Source organism: Lepidochelys kempii, chromosome 5 (genome assembly GCF_965140265.1).
Source record: "Lepidochelys kempii isolate rLepKem1 chromosome 5, rLepKem1.hap2, whole genome shotgun sequence".
Lineage (NCBI taxonomy): Eukaryota > Metazoa > Chordata > Testudines > Cheloniidae > Lepidochelys > Lepidochelys kempii.
This window is the reverse complement of record NC_133260.1, coordinates 70,305,682-70,325,689: the sequence shown is the minus strand read 5'-3', so window position 1 is coordinate 70,325,689 and position 20,008 is coordinate 70,305,682. Positions and strand designations below refer to the sequence as shown.

Sequence of the window (20,008 nt, the reverse complement as noted above, 5' to 3'; positions counted from 1 at the left end):
AGCAGATTGAACTAATTATGAATTATGCAATCATGATAAAGAGAGATCCAAACCATGACAGTACATACAAAAAAAAAAGATAAAAATTTAATTTTATGTTTGAAGTTGGATGTATGGCTACAAGATATAAACTGATATACCACAGCACCAAAATTATCTAATTAAAATAGTACAGCAGTCAATTTTAGAGTTAGCAGATAGTATGTCTTTTCCAGTTACAAGGGTTTATCATCTATTAATATTAAGAAAATCACTGATAAATGCATAAATAAAGCCTAAGCAAAATGAAGTCAGAGGAACAAAGATTAAGGAGGATCAGTAAAGGGAATAATACTCAGACGCAAATTAGTATATTTTAATTGTAAACAGTAGCTGTATTCAGGGAAAAAGAATTTTCATACTCACATGGCTTCAGCACTCAATGCAAAATACTTGATATGGTGAAAATGAAGTGAGAGGAGTAAGAAGCTATTCCTCAATAAGGTACACATTGACAGCATATGTAAGCATGAGTATTAGGTTTGAAGAGTGGCATTTTTAAAATATAGGCACATGATTTTCAATGCACCGTTTACTACAATCTGTGAAATGCAAATACATTGTATGATGGGTTTTGCAAACTATGTCTTACACACTATCAATTCTCTGCATCAAGTTGCAGTTTCCTTGACAGTGGCAATATTCCTTAGTCTTCCAATATTTTGTTTTATGACACCATTTCAGTACATTCAAATAGTCAAAATGTTCAGAAAAACACAGCACAAATTTGGTGCCGGAGGACATAGATCAGAGTGTGGCCAGCATGGTCAAATAGAAGACACACAGTTTAAGTATTATATAAACTACCCTTTTCCCCAAAACAGTGATGTGAACAGTAAAATAGTAACAGGACACATTAAAAAATAAGGCACATTTATCTTGATATGATAATCTTGATACAGAAAACCCATTTCAGAGAACATCAGTATCCAAATGAGTTTTGTAAAAAATCTTGTATTCATGATTATTACAGATTTACTTTTTTATTGTATATGATAATGGAATAATTGCACATATCCCAATGTGTCAAGTAACAAAATGGGACTTTTATTAAATATTTCTATAATTTTCCATTGCAGGATTAATTTGAAATTCTATCTTTTCTTAAGCTATGAAATTCACAAAGTGATGGTAAGGCAAAAAGTGTTAAAATCTACCATCGCTTACAATACGAAGTCTGCTGTCTTTCAGTTTACCACAGAATTCAAGTCTCCATCCCATTGAATAAATTGAAATTCAATATGGAATAAACTGAGATTACTGTCACTTATATAAATGATTTCAAATATTTGGACATTAGCTATTACAGAAGAGCTTTTTATTCCATTTCAGTTCCAAGCTGTATTAGGGATTTCAACATTGCAATTATTTGTACATAAATTAATCAAGGATCAGCAAAAAAAGTCATTTAAGTCCCACTTCCCCTCCCTTCAAAAACAAAAAACCCCAGAAACCATTAATTAGCATTTAACCTGAGATTCAATTTGTTGTCGAGAGGTTAACAACCTTAGAAATTTCTTCAGGTGTTGCATTAACTTATACTGATGTTGGTATTTTATGTAAAAACAAAAAAGTTGTTTGCAACATGGCTATTCACTGTGTTGGTCAAAAAAATAATTCTAGAATGCATGTTTTCTCACAGTATCCAGAAGCTGGAATAACAATGTGCTTCTTTATTGCACGTCAAACTTAGAGGAAATATAACTGCAGATTCCTCTTCACTATATGAATATTAAAGCCAGGTTTCATCTCAGTCGAATCCGGAATGTGTTTATCTCCATAGAACTTATACTGATCTCACTAATATTTCTGGCATCTGGAGGCGAATGCATCAAAGATAAAGATGTAGGTATAAGACTTTCAACGATTAGCTTATTAAAGAGTTTGTGCACCTTTATCTGAAAAATACAAAATTAAATAAAAGTCAGTGATATTTAGAAAATCTAATACAAGTTTGAAAGCCAATTTTAAAGTAACTAAGGGCTTGTCTACATGATATAGCAATGCGCACTATTGCTCTATAAATTCTAATGCACACGATTACTGCACACTAACTGGCCTGTGTTGACCCTGCTGGTGTGCATTACAAGTTCCCCACTACGCATTAATGTAGTGCTGTTTGAAACAGTACTACGTGAATGTGCACTAAGGAACTTTTAGTATGCACCAGCAAGGTTAACACAGACCAGTCAGTGTGCAACACCTTAGTGTGCATTGCCGCATCATGTAGACAAGCCCTTAGTTACTTTAAAATTGGCTTTCAAACTTGTATTGCAATTGCAATTACTGCACACTGCAGAACCGTGTAGACAAGCCCTAAGTTAACTTAATTTTAAACCTTTATAATGATCATTATGTCACATCTCATTACAAGCAACAGCATGCATGACAGGGAATCATAACACCAAAGTCACTGAAAATTCCTAACTGACCATATTTAAAATGTTATAAATTATGCTAGAAAGAACCCATTTAGACAGTAGTCACTTTGTGTCACATTTGAAAGCAAATGATTAAAATGTATCAATACACAGGAGGTTTGATTATAAGTATTATGTTTGGCAATATTGTAATGAAAATTTTAATCAAGAAAACATTAAATCTTGCCCCACTAACCTTCCAGACAACCCTTCAGTAAACTACTTCCAGATTGGATTAAACCTACTCTGTGAATTTTATGGATTCATTGCCACCAGACAAAGTTCTATGACTCCCCCCGCCACCCAACCTGATTACATAATCAAAGAATCAGAGATGGTAAATTAATTAATGTTTGTGAAGTGTTCGGATACCACAGAGATGTGGGCCATACAAGTACCTAGATACACAGAGCAGTTGATAGAAATGCTTAGGTTGCTGTGATGTTTGCTGCAACCTTCAAGGCAGCATTCACATGGGAGAATTCATATTTATGTTAACTAATCATATGTGAAGACGACAAATATATTATGTAGTTTTAAATGTAAGTATTTCTGTAGTAAAATAATTTCAAATAGTAGCTTTTTGTTTAAAATCATATTTACAGAAAGTTAATAAGACTGAACTCTAACCTGGAAGTTTATGGCAATGTTTTACAAGGGTGTTTTTACTTGCCAATGCCAAATTAATCTACACACATCAGAATCTTCATATAATTGTCAATACAGAACATGTCACTTGGCTTTCAAAACACATTAAATCGCAAGCATCCTGAAAATATGACATTTTAAACAAACAAATAAATGTTCAACCAGAATTCATAAGTAACTGTTCTAAAACATTTTAAATTAAGCATGTATGCAAAAATTATCTTATAAGTTAAAAATCTTCTAATATTTCAACATACCTTTCCCTGAGTAGTAGAGCATAATAGCCCTGTGTCTTTGTTTGAATATTTACAGTCAAATCCTTTTCTGTGAAGGATCAAGGCTGCTTCATCAGATGGCCCAGAATCTGCCTGCAAACAAACAAAATGTAAGCGTACCTTAGAAACTAAATGCTACGAACAGGAGACTTTTAGAACCTCAGACTAATCATTAGGATTTGACCTCTGAGCCACTTATGTTATGAATACCATTCTCCCTAAACCAACAGAACACATTTCATGTAACAGCTGTAAAAAAGACTGAATGTGCAAGAATTGGCAGCAAGATGATTTTTAAAAATGTTCTTTATTTTTCAAATATCTGAAAAACCTGGTCCCAAATTTAAATGTAGTGGTAATAGCTGTATTGACAGGCTTCCCAGAATAAGCAAGGAAGTAAAGGCTTCATAATTATGCAACCACGCCTCCAGGTTTGATTACTGACCATGACTTTGGTCCCTGCCAAGCTTTAACACTTTAGGCTTAGAAACCTAACTACTAATCGGTTACAAAGCGTACTAGAAACTATGACCAATAATGTACAACTATGAGATTAACTGTGCAGATTGGTACATGAGCCCAGAACCCACAAGAGGGAATATGCGAGAATTCAGGTACTCATTGAAACTCAGTTGTGTTTGATCTAATATATAAAGCCTCTTCAAGTAATAATCACCACAATTATTATTGCTAATTGCTTATATTACAGTAGCATAAAAAAAAGCCTCAATCAGAACCCGGCTTACTAGGGACTCTGCAAAAACAAAGAAAGACAGTACAGCTGTCTGGGAAATAATTCCCAAATTGGAATGAAAAGCCAAAACTCCAAAATTTTTCATGGAAGTGAACTTCTGTAATATTTTGTTTCAGAAATGAAATATGCTCCCAGTGCTCCCCAGGAGCCTGGCTGGCTGCAGAGGAGCCAGGCGACCAAGCTGACAAAGTACACAGCTGGAAACTGAATGACACCTGCCTGGTTTTCATCACAAGTTTCATAGACATTAACACATTTCCACAGAACATTTTGATTTCAACGAATTGGTGTTTACTGAAGGAAAAAACTTTGCACTGGAAAATTCCTGACCAGCTTTAGCAGAGGGTACCTGCTTTAAAGAGCTTATAAACTCAGATGACAAATCGTGCAGAAAAGACAGGAAAACACCAAAACATGTAATTTTTATGTACAAATATACTTTTTTTTTGGCCACTGAGCCTAAGCATTTGGGACTATGGAGTATTGGCACAATTTTAGAGCTAATCAGAAATTTTCTGAAAAAACACTTTTTCATTGGAAGATGCAGATTTGTTGACAATTAACTTTTCTATGGAAATGTGTAGATTTTGGGAAAACTTTCAATGGAAATCAGGCAGGCAATGGAAACCCACCTAATTTCTGCCAGGTCAACCTTCCTCTCACCTTCACAGCCCACCAAGTGAGTTACCACAGAATTATGGTGCACAGGCTTCCTGGCTCTGCCTTTTAGGGGCAAAAGATTTTTTCAAAAATTGGACATTGGAAAGGGAGGGAATGAATAAAGATAACTTGTCCTTCAATTGAACAGAAAGGTATCTGATAAGACCCTTCCATTTTTTGCCATTTGAACACAAAATGTGGTATTAATATATTATTGAGCACAATAATAAGAATAAATGGGATAAAATAATTATCAATATTGAGTTTCTAACTATGAAATACCATACTTAGTGTTAGTTCAAAACGTAATTTCAAAGTTAATTAAATTACACTCAGAAAACTAGACAAAACATTTTTGTTTTGCACACAAAATAACAATGTCTGTGTAAAGAGCAGGTTCGAGAAACATTATTTAAAATTCATGATGCAGAAGCCTGACTTCCTATAGGGGTGAAGTGATGCTAGAAATGACAAGCCAGTCATCCAGTGGACTTATCTTGTAGTCATCTGCATAACACATGATGGTATGGATATTTCAACTTCATTTTAAATTAAAAATTATCCTAATTAAGAATTTGAATCTATTAAAATAGAAACATATTAATAAAAACAATTACATGTTAATGAATGGACTTCAAGTAAAGTATAGGCATGTCTATGACTTAGTAATCATACAGGCTATGCCTACGCTGCAGAACACTTGCTTCAGCATGTAGGAAAGGTGTAGCAAGACACCGCAGCAAAATGCAGGCTACATCCACACTGCAGTGTATAGCTACATAATGCAGTAAAGGTCTCTTGCAGGAAGGAGGCAGAAGGAAAAGGTTCTGGCAACAGGCAGCTGCTAGAGCCTTTCGCTGAAGCCTCCATCCTAACAGAGTCTTGCATTGCAGTGGGAGACAGGGACAGGCACTGCTTAGGCATGTAGAGAGCTGTGATACATGCATCCTTCCTCACTTAAGCAGTGCCTCACCATCTACATGGCTATTTATACCTGTGCTAGGGGAAGAGGGGATGTGCAATGTATGTACTCTAGAAGCTGCTGCAAGGACTGTGCAGTGCAGACATACCCTTACCTAGAACTATTTGTATATACTCATTCTACCAATGGGTAAAGGAGTCTAAGTAGGTCTAATTTATACAATGGGATGATGTAAAAGTTGCCTTCCCTCTACTTTAATCTATACCTCCTTACTCCACCTCAGCATGTAAATTACACTGAGCGTAATTAGGTCTAGGGGAGTGACTGAGTATAACGGAATCAAACTTACAACATCCCATACATCACTTATGAATTTGGCTTGCTATGATTAATGTATGAAAATCTACTTTACTCTTCTCAGCCTTCAATAAAAATTAAATATTCTCAGTCCTGTAAAATTTTACACATTACTATGGGACAAAAACTGCTAAGCTACTGCACTATCAAATCTCCCAACTTTTCTGTACAGCTGTCAACCCTTCAACAAGGATTTAATTTTGAACCCTCAACAGTTTAACACTGTCAGGTTCTTGGCTGAAAAAAACAAAAACAAAAAAGCCCTGTGCCATGAATTCTCATACGCAAGAACCCAGGGCAACACTGCTAAGATTTTGATCTGAGTGGAGAAGAGCCATTTAAACAATTTTCAAGTGATTACCATAAGACTTATAGTCATTTATTGGAAAGTTTAAGCAACACTATAAAGATACATATTTGCTCTAAAGGAATATTTAAAAACAGTTTTTAATGTTGAAAACCAATTTATTTATAGTATATCATCTTACATCAATACACTTTTTTTTTTTTTAAAGAAATGTTCCATATCCCTGAAGCAGTATGACAGGAAGGTTGATGTTTTACAATATTAGGAATTACCATTTTTTCCTTAGAGGAAAAGAATTTAAAATTGAAACATTTTATCATAGGATTTTTCTTACTTGTTCTTTCATGGACTTATTTTGATTTCTGTTGTCTTAAATCTAAATAATGCTTTCCTTGTAATTTTGTAATTGAAGGTTCTTTTTAATATGTAAAATTGTAATACACTATAACTTCTCTAAAATATTCATTGACAGCTAGAGTGGTGTAGAAGAATTTATAATTGCAGATAAATATGTTTTGTAGGTGAGCTAATAAGTCATGGCATTTATCATTTTCACTTTGAATTTTCTGAAAAAAAAGGAAAGTCTGCTTCTTTGTGCAAGAAATTCATTTCACTGGGTAATGCAGTTTTTGCTGTGGAAAAAGAAGGTTTCATACCTACAACTGTTATTCACTTCGCATACTGCCTCTGCAGATTTACACTTTGCAAGTGCCGTATCATTACTGCCCTGGAGCCCTCTACAAAGCACTGTTTGAACACATGCACCTTTGTGGTTACACAAGGGATCACAACCCCAACCAACCCATCCAAGCTCTGGATCAGCAGTGGCACCTGGAGAGCAGTTACAGATAGGAAAATAGAGAATTCCCTCTGCAGATGTTCACAGATGGGAGTAAAAACCTCTTGAAGGAGGGCTGTAGCACAAAAATGAGGCTAGCAAATTGCTCTCCTGAAAGGAGCATCTGCTTTGGCCTCTAAGGGTATGTCTACACTGCAATTAAAAACCCGTGGCAGGCCTGTGCCAGTTGACTCGGGCTTGCAGGCTCGGGCTATGGGGCTGTTTAATTCTAGTACAGACATTCAGCCTTGGATTGAATCCAGGCTCTAGGATCCTGTGAGATGTGAGGGTCTCAAGGCTCAGGCTGCAGCCTGCGCCCCAACATCTACACCACAATTAAACAGCCCCTCAGCCTAAGCCCCAAGCGCCAAAGTCAGCTGGCACAGTACAGCCACAACTTTTTAACTGCAGTGGAGACATATCCAGAATCACAAAATTAGTGCTAAGTAAATTTATGTATTGAGCTGTTGTAAATGACATTGTCAAAATAAATCTGAGGGAACAGTGGCTTGAAAGAGTAGATCCTGGAGTTGTCAGTTATAAATTTAACTCCCAAGAAGGTGGTGGGTCCTGCACTAAAGGGCTGATGTGGGCTGGGCTCATGTATCCACCTCACATTCTGGTGAACACTCACCCCCGCATCCTAAGTCCTTGAGGCTCATGTGAGGGGAACAAAGTCTTTGAACTAGAAGATAACAGGTTGCTATTGATTCCACGTATCCTGTTGAACATCATGGTAGCTTGTTAATATTAAAATCACTAAATAGCCCTATATAGGAAAGGATGTGGACAGAAGGGGAAGACATGGGCCCCCTCACATTAAAGATAGTATTACTTGTTTTAGAGTTATTGATAGTTCAGAAAGACAGAACCTGTAATGCTTATATATCAACGTACTGTCTGATAAATCACAAAAAGGGGCACAGGTGCGGTTTGCTGTGCAAATCAGATGAGGAAACAGGACAAGCAGCACATTCAACATCTATCTAGAATATGTAGAAAAAATTATGGGGGATTTCAATCAAGGACACACATGCTGGAGGTCTCATGCTGGTGTAGAAATATCCTGGGAATTTCTAAAAATTATAGATAACTTAACTTAAACATTGCAACCATCTCCAGATAATTCTATATTAGATTTCATTCTGATGGATAAAGATGTAAGATCACTGAATTAAAACTGATGGCTGCCTTGATTCAAGTGATCATAATCTAATCTCATTTGCTATGTGCAAACAAAATACACTCCTGACCAGTAATATATACACTTGTTGCTTTAAAAAGGGACCATTTCCAAAGCTAAAAACAATTATGAGCAAAACTAAGTTGGAGGAAATATTAAAGCATAAAATATGAAGGATAATTGGGAATTGTTTACAAAGGCTTTATTAGATGCCAATCTCTACACACCCATTCCGCAGTCAGGAAAGAGGTCTTCTTCAGTTAAAAAAATCATGGTTAAGAGGGTAGGTGAAAGCAGCAATACAAAAACAAAAACCCAATATGTAACTAATGGAAAAAGAAGCAAGTCAATAGTAAAGAGTACACATCAGCAGTTAGGAATTACAGACAATTATAAACAAATCTAAAAGTATCAGTGAAAAATCAATGGCAAGTAGGGTGAAAAAACAATTATATTTTTAAAAATATATCAGGAACAAATTAAATTCTTACAGTGGTACAGATCTGCTACTAGACAATGATGGTAAAATTAACCATCATGATGCAGAAAAGGGAGACATTCAATAATATTTCTGTTCTGTATTCAGAAAGAAGCAGAATGGCTGTATCCATATCTTACAGGAGTAAGAAAATACTTTTTTCCCCATCAGTAATTAGGGAGGGTATTAAATGGCAACTATAAAAAATTAGTGGGACCATATAACTTGCATCAAAAAGTATTAAAATAATTGGCTGAGGAGCTATCTGAAGCATTAATATTGACTTTTAACAAAACTTGGAACACTGAAAGTTTCAGAGGACTAGAGAAAAAGCCAATACTTTGCCAGTATTTAAAACATATGGAAAAACAGGATGACACATGAAACTATTGGCTGGTTAGCCTAACATCAATTCCAGCTATATCATGGAGAAGCTGATATAGGATGCAATCAGTAAAGATCTAAAAGATTGAAACATAATTAATGCCAACCAATTTGTTTTTAAATGGGAAATAAGTAAAAAAAAATCTTTGTTTCTTTTTACTCAAATCAAAAGTTTGGTTGAGACAGGTAACTGTGTTGGCATAATATACATACTTCTGTAAGGCATCTGATTTAGAATCATAGAAGATTCTATTGGAATCTTGGAAGGGTTGGAAGAGACCTCAGGAGGTCATCTAGTCCAACGCCCTGCTTAAAGCAGTACTTAATCCTGAGTGACATTCTAATAAAAAATTGCGCTATAAAAAATCAATGCAGCCATTTTAAATGGATTAAAAACTGGCTAGCTAATAGATCTCAAGAAGTATTTTTAAATGCAGAATTGTTGTCCAATGATCTAGTGGGATCCTGCAGGAATCTGCTATTAGCCCAACATTCTTCAAAAATCTGGAGATGACAAAAAATCTGGAGTAGCAAATAACTACAAGATCAGGTGACCAGTTATATAGACCACCCCAGATCTCTTGGTACACTGGTCTCATTTGAATACCATGTGTTTTAACACAGCCAAATGCAAGATCATGCATTTAGCAATAAAGAATGAAGGAAACTAAGAGGGGGTGTGTGATTGTACGGAAACAGTGACTGTGAAAAAGGGCTGAAGAGTTTTTGGGGATTAGCAAATAGTGGGGTTAGAAACTCTTTCTTCAGTGTGCTTGTGGCACCTCTTCTATGACCCACTATAGATGGAGGAAATCTTCCTCCAACACGCCTCTCTCATGAGATGGGTCCCCAAAGAGGAAGGAAGAAAGGAAAGGAAAGTGAAGTGGCCTGGTGCAGAACTGTATGGAACAACCTTTGCAGGTGTGTTTAGTACTCAACAGTTGGAAGTAATACTGCACCAGGCACTGGTAAAGGAGAAGACATAAGGTCCAAAGGATGGAGGCAATGGTGTGTAGTTTTCAATCATCCCACCAAAAAGCTGTTGATTGCAAGACAAAGTTCATCTGATGAGCAGTGAGGAATCCTCCTTCTGTATGGACATCTTTTATTAGAAGCAGGCTTAGTCAAGGAAGCAGACTTGCACCATCTCTGAGGCTGCATCTCCCTGTTCTTGCAGAAAGGGAAACTTTCGGAAGCTGAATGTTAGATTCAAATGTTTCCTTCTTAAAGCGGACAGACTTAGTAAGCTCTAAGGATTGGGCAGCAACCTGTGTTGTTCTGATCTTTTCCAAAGGCCTCGGCCTTCAAAGGACAGTCTTTGATGTTCTTTTATGACTCAGAAGAAAGGCCAGAGGATCTTAACCAGAACCATCTGGGCTCTTCATTCTTGACCCTACAGGTCACTACAGGACCCAAGGAGGATGGCTTTGCTACCCGCCGGAGGCTGCGTAGAGACTTACGAGAGTCTCTATGCAAAAGAATAAATGAACACAAATCAGACGTCAAGAATTATAACATTCAAAAACCAGTTGGAGAACACTTCAATCTCTCTGGACACTCAACAACAGACTTAAAAGTGGCCATTTTTCAACAAAAAAACTTCAAAAACAGACTCCAACAAGAAATTGCAGAACTGGAATTCATTTGCAAACTGTACACCATCAAATTAGGCCTGAATAAAGAATACAAAAACTAGTTTCCCCATACTAATTTTCCCGTACTGTTACTCACACCTTCTTGTCAACTGTTTGAAATGGGCCATCCTGATTACATTGGCCTCATTACCACTACAAATGTGATTTTTCCTCCCTTGGTATTCTACTGTTGAGAATACCCCACTTCCACTTTAATAGAATTGTCTCGTTAGCACTGATCCCCCACTTGGTAAGGCAACTCCCATCTTTTCACGTACTGTGAAAAGTACTGCCTACTATATTTTCCATTCTATGCATCTGATGAAGTGGGTTTTAGCCTGTGAAAACTTATGCCCAAATAAATTTGTTAGTCTCTAAGGTGCCACAAAGTACTCCTTACTATTTTTGCTGATACAGACTAACATGGTACCACTCTAAAATCTGCAATATCAAGTATTTTCTTCTTGAAGAAAGGCTCAGGTAGACCAAAGATTTAGTTGCTAACTTGCTCCCTTAAGTTTTAAGAGTTTCATCATCTTCTTGCGAAATAGGTCTGAACCTTCAAAAGGCAGTTTAAAAATTTGGATTTGAGGGATAGGGTGGAGGTCCCGAACTTAACAACCATTGTATTGATCTTGTGGCAGCTCCCAATGAATAGCTGAATCAAAGTAAAAACTGATCTGGTCATCAATGACCGATAATTAGTGGTGTGGAGAGCAGTAGAAAATTTTAACTTTGACCCACATAACCTAACCTCCTAGACACTCTTCTGAGGTAACCAAAAAGATTTACTCCACTACATTATGTGGATCAAACCTACACATCTCATTGAACCACTTTCTTCAGGCTGAAGCTCTCTCTTCACTCTCCAAAGGCATTTGGACCACAGCCACTGCACTTCAAAAGGACCAGAAACACAGATGGGCAGGATTGAAGAGGAAGTTACTCACCTTGTGCAGTAATAATGGTTCTTTGAGATGTGTCCCCCTATGGATGCTCCACTATTGGTATATCTGTGCCCCTGCGCCTCTAATCGGAGATTTTAGGTAGCAGTGTCTGTTCGGCCTGTATATGCGCTCTCCCTGCCTTGTGATCTGCCTCGGGGCTATCTAGTGCCATGCAGGCGAACCCCCCCTCAGTTAGATAGCCCTGAGGCAGACCACAAGAGATGGAGAATGTATGAGCTGAATGGACACTTACATAAAATCTCCGATTAGAGGTGCAGGGGCGCAGATACACCTACTGTGAAGCACCCATAGGGACACTACTCGAAGAAGTAGTAAGAGCTCATGCTAGACTGGTCAAGAGCAACTGAGCTCCTTCCTCCCTATCTGCTGCCTCTCCTGGCCAGCTTTCAAGAGGTAACTCTTTCCCAGACTTTCTCCCCACCTTGCTGTTGGTACTGTGGCTACTGAGCACTCCAAGAACAGAATTAGGAGAGTGGCTTCTTCTCTCCACCCCTCAATTTCATGTTGGTCCAACAAACCCAGCCACCGGGAACAGTCATCTATTCAACTCCCACCCCTCAATGACCACTGCTGAGCCCGCAGTACCAGCTCCCAGAGGTGGTGGTGAGTTAAAAGATGGAGGAGGGGCCAACTGCCCAAGGGGGGAATTGAGAGAGGAAAAATTGACAAGGGGGTAGCCACATACTAATAAAGGATAATTTTGCCCTCAATACAGAATGAATTCATAGAATATCAGGGTTGAAAGGGACCTAAGGAGGTCATCTAGCCCAACCCCCTGCTCAAAGCAGGACCAATCCCCAATTAAATCATCCCAGCCAGGGCTTTGTCAAGCCTGACCTTAAAAACTTCTAAGGAAGGAGATTCTACCACCTCCCTAGGTAACGCATTCCAGTGTTTCACCACCTTCCTAGTGAAAAAGTTTTTCCTAATATCCAATCTAAACCTCCCCCACTGCACCTTGAGACCATTACTCCTTGTCCTGTCCTCTTCTACCACTGAGAATAGTCTAGAACCATCCTCTCTGGAACCACCTCTCAGGTAGTTGAAAGCAGCTATCAAATCCCCCCTCATTCTTCTCTTCCGCAGACTAAACAATCCCAGTTCCCTCAGCCTCTCCTCATAACTCATGTGTTCCAGACCCCTAATAATTTTTGTTGCCCTTCGCTGGACTCTCTCCAATTTATCCACATTCTTCTTGTAGTGTGGGGCCCAAAACTGGACACAGTACTCCAGATCAGGCCTCACCAATGTCGAATAGAGGGGGACGATCACGTCCCTTGATCTGCTCGCTATGCCCCTACTTATACATCCCAAAATGCCATTGGCCTTCTTGGCAACAAGGGCACACTGCTGACTCATATCCAGCTTCTCGTCCACTGTCACCCCTAGGTCCTTTTCCGCAGAACTGCTCCCTAGCCATTCGGTCCCTAGTCTGTAGCTGTGCATTGGGTTCTTCCGTCCTAAATGCAGGACTCTGCACTTATCCTTACTGAACCTCATCAGATATCTTTTGGCCCAATCCTCCAATTTGTCTAGGTCCCTCTGTATCCTATCCCTGCCCTCCAGCGTATCTACCACTCCTCCCAGTTTAGTATCATCTGCAAATTTGCTGAGAGTGCAAACCACACCATCCTCCAGATCATTTATGAAGACGTTGAACAAAACCGGCCCCAGGGGCACTCCACTTGACACCGGCTGCCAACTAGACATGGAGCCATTGATCACTACCCGTTGAGCCCGACAATCTAGCCAACTTTCTACCCACCTTATAGTGCATTCATCCAGCCCATACTTCTTTAACTTGCTGACAAGAATACTATGGGAGACCGTGTCAAAAGCTTTGCTAAAGTCAAGAAACAATACATCCACTGCTTTCCCTTCATCCACAGAACCAGTAATCTCATCATAGAAGGCGATTAGATTAGTCAGGCAAGACCTTCCCTTGGTGAATCCATGCTGACTGTTCCTGATCACTTTCCTCTCATGTAAGTGCTTCAGGATTGATTCTTTGAGGACCTGCTCCATGATTTTTCCGGGGACTGAGGTGAGGCTGACTGGCCTGTAGTTCCCAGGATCCTCCTTCTTCCCTTTTTTAAAGATTGGCACTACATTAGCCTTTTCCCAGTCATCCGGGACTTCCCCCGTTCGCCACGAGTTTTCAAAGATAATGGCCAATGGCTCTGCAATCACAGCTGCCAATTCCTTTAGCACTCTCGGATGCAACTCGTCCGGCCCCATGGACTTGTGCACGTCCAGCTTTTCTAAATAGTGCCTAACCACCTCTTTCTCCACAGAGGGCTGGCCATCTACTCCCCATGTTGTGATGCCCAGCACAGCAGTCTGGGAGCTGACCTTGTTCGTGAAGACAGAGGCAAAAAAAGCATCGAGTACATTAGCTTTTTCCACATCCTCTGTCACTAGGTTGCCTCCCTCATTCATTAAGGGGCCCACACTTTCCTTGGCTTTTTTCTTGTTGCCAACATACCTGAAGAAACCCTTCTTGTTACTCTTGACATCTCTCGCTAGCTGCAGCTCCAGGTGTGATTTCGCCCTCCTGATTTCATTCCTACATGCCCGAGCAATATTTTTATACTCTTCCCTGGTCATATGTCCAACCTTCCACTTCTTGTAAGCTTTTTTTTTATGTTTAAGATCCGCTAGGATTTCACCGTTAAGCCAAGCTGGTCGCCTGTCATATTTACTATTCTTTCGACACATCGGGATGGTTTGTCCCTGTAACCTCAACAGGGGTTCCTTGAAATACAGCCAGCTCTCCTGGACTCCTTTCCCCTTCATGTTAGTCCCCCAGGGGATCCTACCCATCCGTTCCCTGAGGGAGTCGAAGTCTGCTTTCCTGAAGTCCAGGGTCTGTATCCTGCTGCTTACCTTTCTTCCCTGTGTCAGGATCCTGAACTCAACCAACTCATGGTCACTGCCTCCCAGATTCCCATCCACTTTTGCTTCCCCTACTAATTCTTCCCGGACACTCCTGCACTGTATCTTTATGATGATGTTGCAAACTAAAGTATTCTTAAAATAAATTGACACAAGAAATATTCTGAGTTCTCTGACCACTGCTGGAAGCAGGATGAACTTAATATACATATATGTGATGTGGAATGTCAAATCCTATGTTTGTATGATGTTTCAGAAATAATGACTGGTGAGAAGATGGAAATCCTTCAGCTGTTGCGGAAGAAAGGTCTGGTGACTACATCTTATGTGGATTCATAATTTACTTTTATAGAATGAAATATTTTCCAGAATATAACATTAGTTATATCATATATTTGTTCATAACAATAATATTTTGAACATACCTTTGATTGTATTGTCCTTAGATTGACCACATGCATGTCACAAGGCATGGATGAAGTGAGTGGAGAAAAGACATTCAAAATCTGTTGGACATCAGATTCCGCATATGTAGTCATTGGAATTACAGGATGATTTAAGAAAGAAGAAGTTATATGGCTCAGAAGAGAGGGGAAACTGACTGATGACTTCTCTTCTTTCTATTAAAAAAGATAAAACCACTTTGCATTAAGTTTTTATATGGCTGCCTTAATTAAATGTAAATTTGTAAATTAAGACATATTAATTATTTTTTAGAAACAACAAAGACAGAACTTCTCAATCAGCTACTCATCTGCTTCTCTAATAATAAAAAATGGTTACATACTGGCTCGGTAACTGTTCTTCAAGATGTGCTGCATATGTCCTTTCCATTTTAGGTGTGTTGAGTGCCCGTGCACCGAAGCTAGAGAACTTTTTCCAATAGTGGTACCCATTCATGTGGAGCATGTGCCCTCTGCACATTTGTTCAACTAACTGAAGTTATGAAGGGGCGGAGCCTCCCTGACCCCATTCAGTTCCTTTGCCCAGGGAGCCAGAGTTTGCTGTTGCTCCAATGTAGAGAGCAAGGAGGATGGATCGTGGAATGGACATGTGCACACATCTTAAAGAACAGTAGTTTCTGAACAGGTAACTAACATTTCTTCAAGTATCAGGGGGTAGCTGTGTTAGTCTGTAGCCACAAAAACAAGGAGTCTAGTGGCACCTTAAGACCAACAGATTTATTTGGGCATAAGCTTTCATGGGTAAAAAGCCATTTCTTCAGATGCATCTTCTTCAAGTGTTTGCACATGTCCATTCCACTTTAGGCGACTAACAATTCCAGATGGAGGAGAAAATTGGTGTCTACCTAAACAAGGACTACAACACTACTCTTCCAAACATATCATTGTCTCCTAGGGCATAGGAGAGAGCATAACGAGCAGTGAATATATGAACAGAAGACCAAGTCATAGCTCTGCAAACATCACTGATGGGAACATGACCTAGAAAAGCAGCTGATGCTGCTTATGCTCTCATAGTGTGCTAAAACTCTTTGAGGTCACGGAGCATTATCGTAGCACTGATGAATACAAGAGGAGATCCAGGAAGAAATCATTTGTCAAGAGACAGGATGCTCTTTCATCCTGTCAGCAAAGGACATGAACAAGAGTTTAGGGTGGAGATGCCATAAAAACTCTTTAATTCTGTTCAGATAAAAGGCCAAATCTTATGAATGCCCAAAGTATGAAGGTTTTCCCTATCTCTGTTGGTGTGAGGTTTTGGAAAAAAGTTAGTAAGTATGTAGAATGATTTAGATGAAAATCTGACACCACTTTAGTAAGAAATTTTGGGGTGTGGATGCCAACTAATGTTACCTTTATAAAACAATATCTAAGGAGGGTCAGCTACCAAGGCCTGAAGTTCTGCTACCTCCTGGCCAAAATAATGGCCATTAGGAATGCTACCTTCATTGAGAGATGAGAGGGGGGTGTAGCTATAGGTTCGAATGGTGGCCATGTTAAAATGGAAAGAACCAAACTCAGATCGCAGGATGGTGTGGGATCCCTAATAGGAGGCAAGGTCTGTCCAAACCTTTCAAGAAGCTAATGTCACAGGCAACACTGCTGAAACCGTGGCCTCATCTCTGTTCTTCCTCTTTTCCCATGTCCATGTCCCTGCTCCTTCTCTTCTTCCCCCCTCCAGGAGGCACCACCCCCAGGCCAGCCCAGAACTTGGAGCCAGGCCATGCTAAGAGCCACTCAGGGAGCCCAGGCTGCTATGGGGAGACCCCTGCCCAAGAGCAGCCCTCGGCTCCACCCACCATGGTGCACTGGCCAGGGCAGGTAGAGGGTCCAGGGCTCCCCACAGCGGTCCTGAATCCCTGGGAGGCTCTTATTACAGCTCAGCTCTGACTTCTGGCCACGCCAGGGGATAGGGTCTTGGAGGGAAAGAGAAGAGGGGCAGGCCACGGAGAGGGTCCGGGCCTCAAGACAAGGGGGACTAAGGTCCTCTTCAGTCCCCCCACTGGAAAGAGGCTGGAACTGCCGGCAGGGGCTGCACTTCACAGTGGGGGAGCTGATCACCTTATCAGCTCCCCTGCCACAAAGCACAGGTACTGCCACTCCGCGCCCCCGAACTACGTCCATGTTAAAAAGTGGGTGGGCAGTACAACGTAAGATGCCAGAGTCTATAACTCTACATTGCTAGAATGCGGCACTGGGAAGCACCTTGCAGGAGTTATCTTAACTATAACTAACTTCGGTACTGGTCATTTTATGTGAGTGTGTTGAGGACTTAGCCCTCAAAGAAGAAGAGGGCTTCTTCCAGACAGAAGAGGTCAAAGGGCTGGACTTCTGCCTCCTGCATGGCACTACAGGTGGAGAGTGGTGTCGTCTCGCCAGCTCTCTTCAACTCTCTTCCAAGTCTGGTGGTGCACTCGAAGATGGAGTTGAGTCCAAATCCCTGCATATTGAGCACCTGGGTTCCAAATGAGAGCACAAAAGCTGCTTTGACCAGGATGTCTTGAAGTTGAACTTCCCTCAACGTCCTACTCCTCGTTTTAAACACCTTACAAATAGGGCAGTTATTATACCTGATGTGTCCTTCTCTCAAACACTTATCATTGGGAGTGAGGATCACTGACTGGCCTAAATTTGTTATAGCCAGAACAGTACTTAAATCTTGGGGACTTGGACATGCCTGGGAACTGAGCCAAAAACAAGTACCACTATCTAAACTACAACTATACTAAACTACTTACAATAAAAGATCTCTAGAAAGTTTTCTTAAAGGGAAATATGGGAAAGACCATAAGAAGCCACATACACTCCGACTACCAACCATGGGTGTGAGAAGGAACTGAGGAGGATTGGGACGGCTCTAACACTTTATACTTTCAGCTAGCAGCATGTACTGCCCCAACAAGTACCACTATGGGGAAAAGTTCTCCAGCTTCAGTGCACTGGTGTGTACACATCTAAAATGGAACGCAAGCACTCAAAGAATAATAATAATAATATATAGCTCTTATACGGATACTCCGTAGCTTTCTCAAAAAGCTTTGCAAAGGAGGTATCGTTAACACTTCTGTGCTTTTCTTCAATGCCAACCATCAAACCTCCTGTAAAATCTGTAAAAGTCTCTTCATCCTCCTTCAAGTACCTCCTTAAGACTTACCAGTGCTGTAATGCCTACAAAACACTCCAGATGATAATGGCTATACAGTTAGCAAAAAGACTATGGTCTCATAGGAAAATGTACTATTTACTGTTATCTCGTCTTGCCACCCCACTTGTCTATTTCATCTACCTACTCTGTCTTGTCATACACCTAGACTGTAAACTGTGGAGCAAGGATTAAATTGTACAGCATTAATCTCAGTGGAGTCCTGATCATTTACTGTAATACAAATAATTAATTGTGCCAGCAAATTAAAATTAAAGCAAGCTACAGAATTGCTTTACAATTTAAATGCAAATGTTTTGTATATTTGATTAGTTCTCAACAGATAAGATACATGCTAACTTTTGAAGGAAGAAATGAGTGTTGCTTTTCCTCCTCTTGGTTAGCAGCACAACACATTTTTTAATTATTTTTTTGTGTGTGGGTACAACAAACAGCAAACATCTGATATGTGATTCAGCTGAGAACTAAACAAGTAAACATACATCTAAATTACAAACAGGTTGTTCAATCTTAATTATAGGCAATGGTATAAACATTTCAAGTATATTATTTCATATATTTTACTGAAGATTTGCTGCACGTGTCAAAAGAAGACAGAGGATTCTGGAAGTGAATCACTAGCTAGGTAAGTGGTGTAGGGCTCTGGTTTTGTGAAATATTGGTCCACCTTCTACAGGGAAGAGGAGGCTATATTGTTTGGCCAGTCACCACTTCAGCAGAAGGGGGACCAGTCTTCTTGAGGACATGCTGGCTAGAGTAGTCAGGAGGGCATTAAATTAATAGCATAAGGGGAGGGTAAAAAGAGGGAAGATATCAGCACTCAGCACAAAATCAAGATATCGAGAACAAAATTTATCAAGGAATCAAAGGACATGAACAGGAGAAATTCTTTAATTACCTATACATCAATGCTAAGAGCCTGACCAACAACCAAGAGGAACTGGAATTGGTCATCTAGGAGCATAAATTCAATCTACAGTAGAAGCTCAGAGTTACGAAGCTCGGGAATGGAGGTTGCTCATAACGCTGAACAAAACATTATGGTTGTTCTTTCAAATGTTTAGAACTTAATACACCTTGGAAACTTTACTATGCAGAAGAAAAATGCTACTTTTAACCATCTTAATTTAAATGAAACAAGCACAGAGACAGTTTACTTACCTTATCATTTTTTTTTAAACTTTCCCTTTTTTTTTAATTAAAAGTAGTTTACATTTAACACAGTACTTTTCTGTAGAGTATATGGAATTTTTGGTCTCTGCTGCCTGATTGCATACTTCCAGTTTCAAACATGCTTCAAATTTGTAAACATTATAGATGAGAATTTCCTAACTCAAAATATGTTGCAGCCAGCATGGAGGAATTCTATATTAGACCTTGTTCCAAAAGATAAAGAACTGACCACAGGACTAAAAGTAATGTATACACTTGCTGCTTTAATAGGGCCAATTTCACAAAGCTGAAAACAAGTATGAGCCAAATAAGCTGTGGAAAATAATTTAATCAGAAAAACTTGAACTATTATTGGGACTCACTTAACACCTTACTAAATGCCCCCAAAGCCTCAATCCCACAAATGAGGAAGAAGGCTGTGCTGGTTAAAAAAACCAAACTGTTTA

At 39.5% G+C, this 20,008-nt stretch overlaps 1 protein-coding gene across 2 annotated transcripts in view; it reads right to left on the bottom strand.

Moving 5' to 3' along the window:
* Nucleotides 1-556: 556 nt before the first annotated feature.
* MAN2A1 (mannosidase alpha class 2A member 1) overlaps nucleotides 557-20,008 on the bottom strand; it is a 207,814-nt gene continuing 188,362 nt past the window's right edge. For both annotated transcript variants that reach the window (XM_073344670.1, XM_073344671.1), the window contains 3 exons: nucleotides 15,188-15,382; nucleotides 3,365-3,475; nucleotides 557-1,937 (listed from right to left, as the gene is read on the bottom strand). In XM_073344670.1, coding sequence (XP_073200771.1) covers nucleotides 1,785-1,937; nucleotides 3,365-3,475; nucleotides 15,188-15,382 — 459 coding nt within the window. In that variant the 3' untranslated portion in view covers nucleotides 557-1,784. The remainder of the gene's footprint in view (nucleotides 1,938-3,364; nucleotides 3,476-15,187; nucleotides 15,383-20,008) is intronic.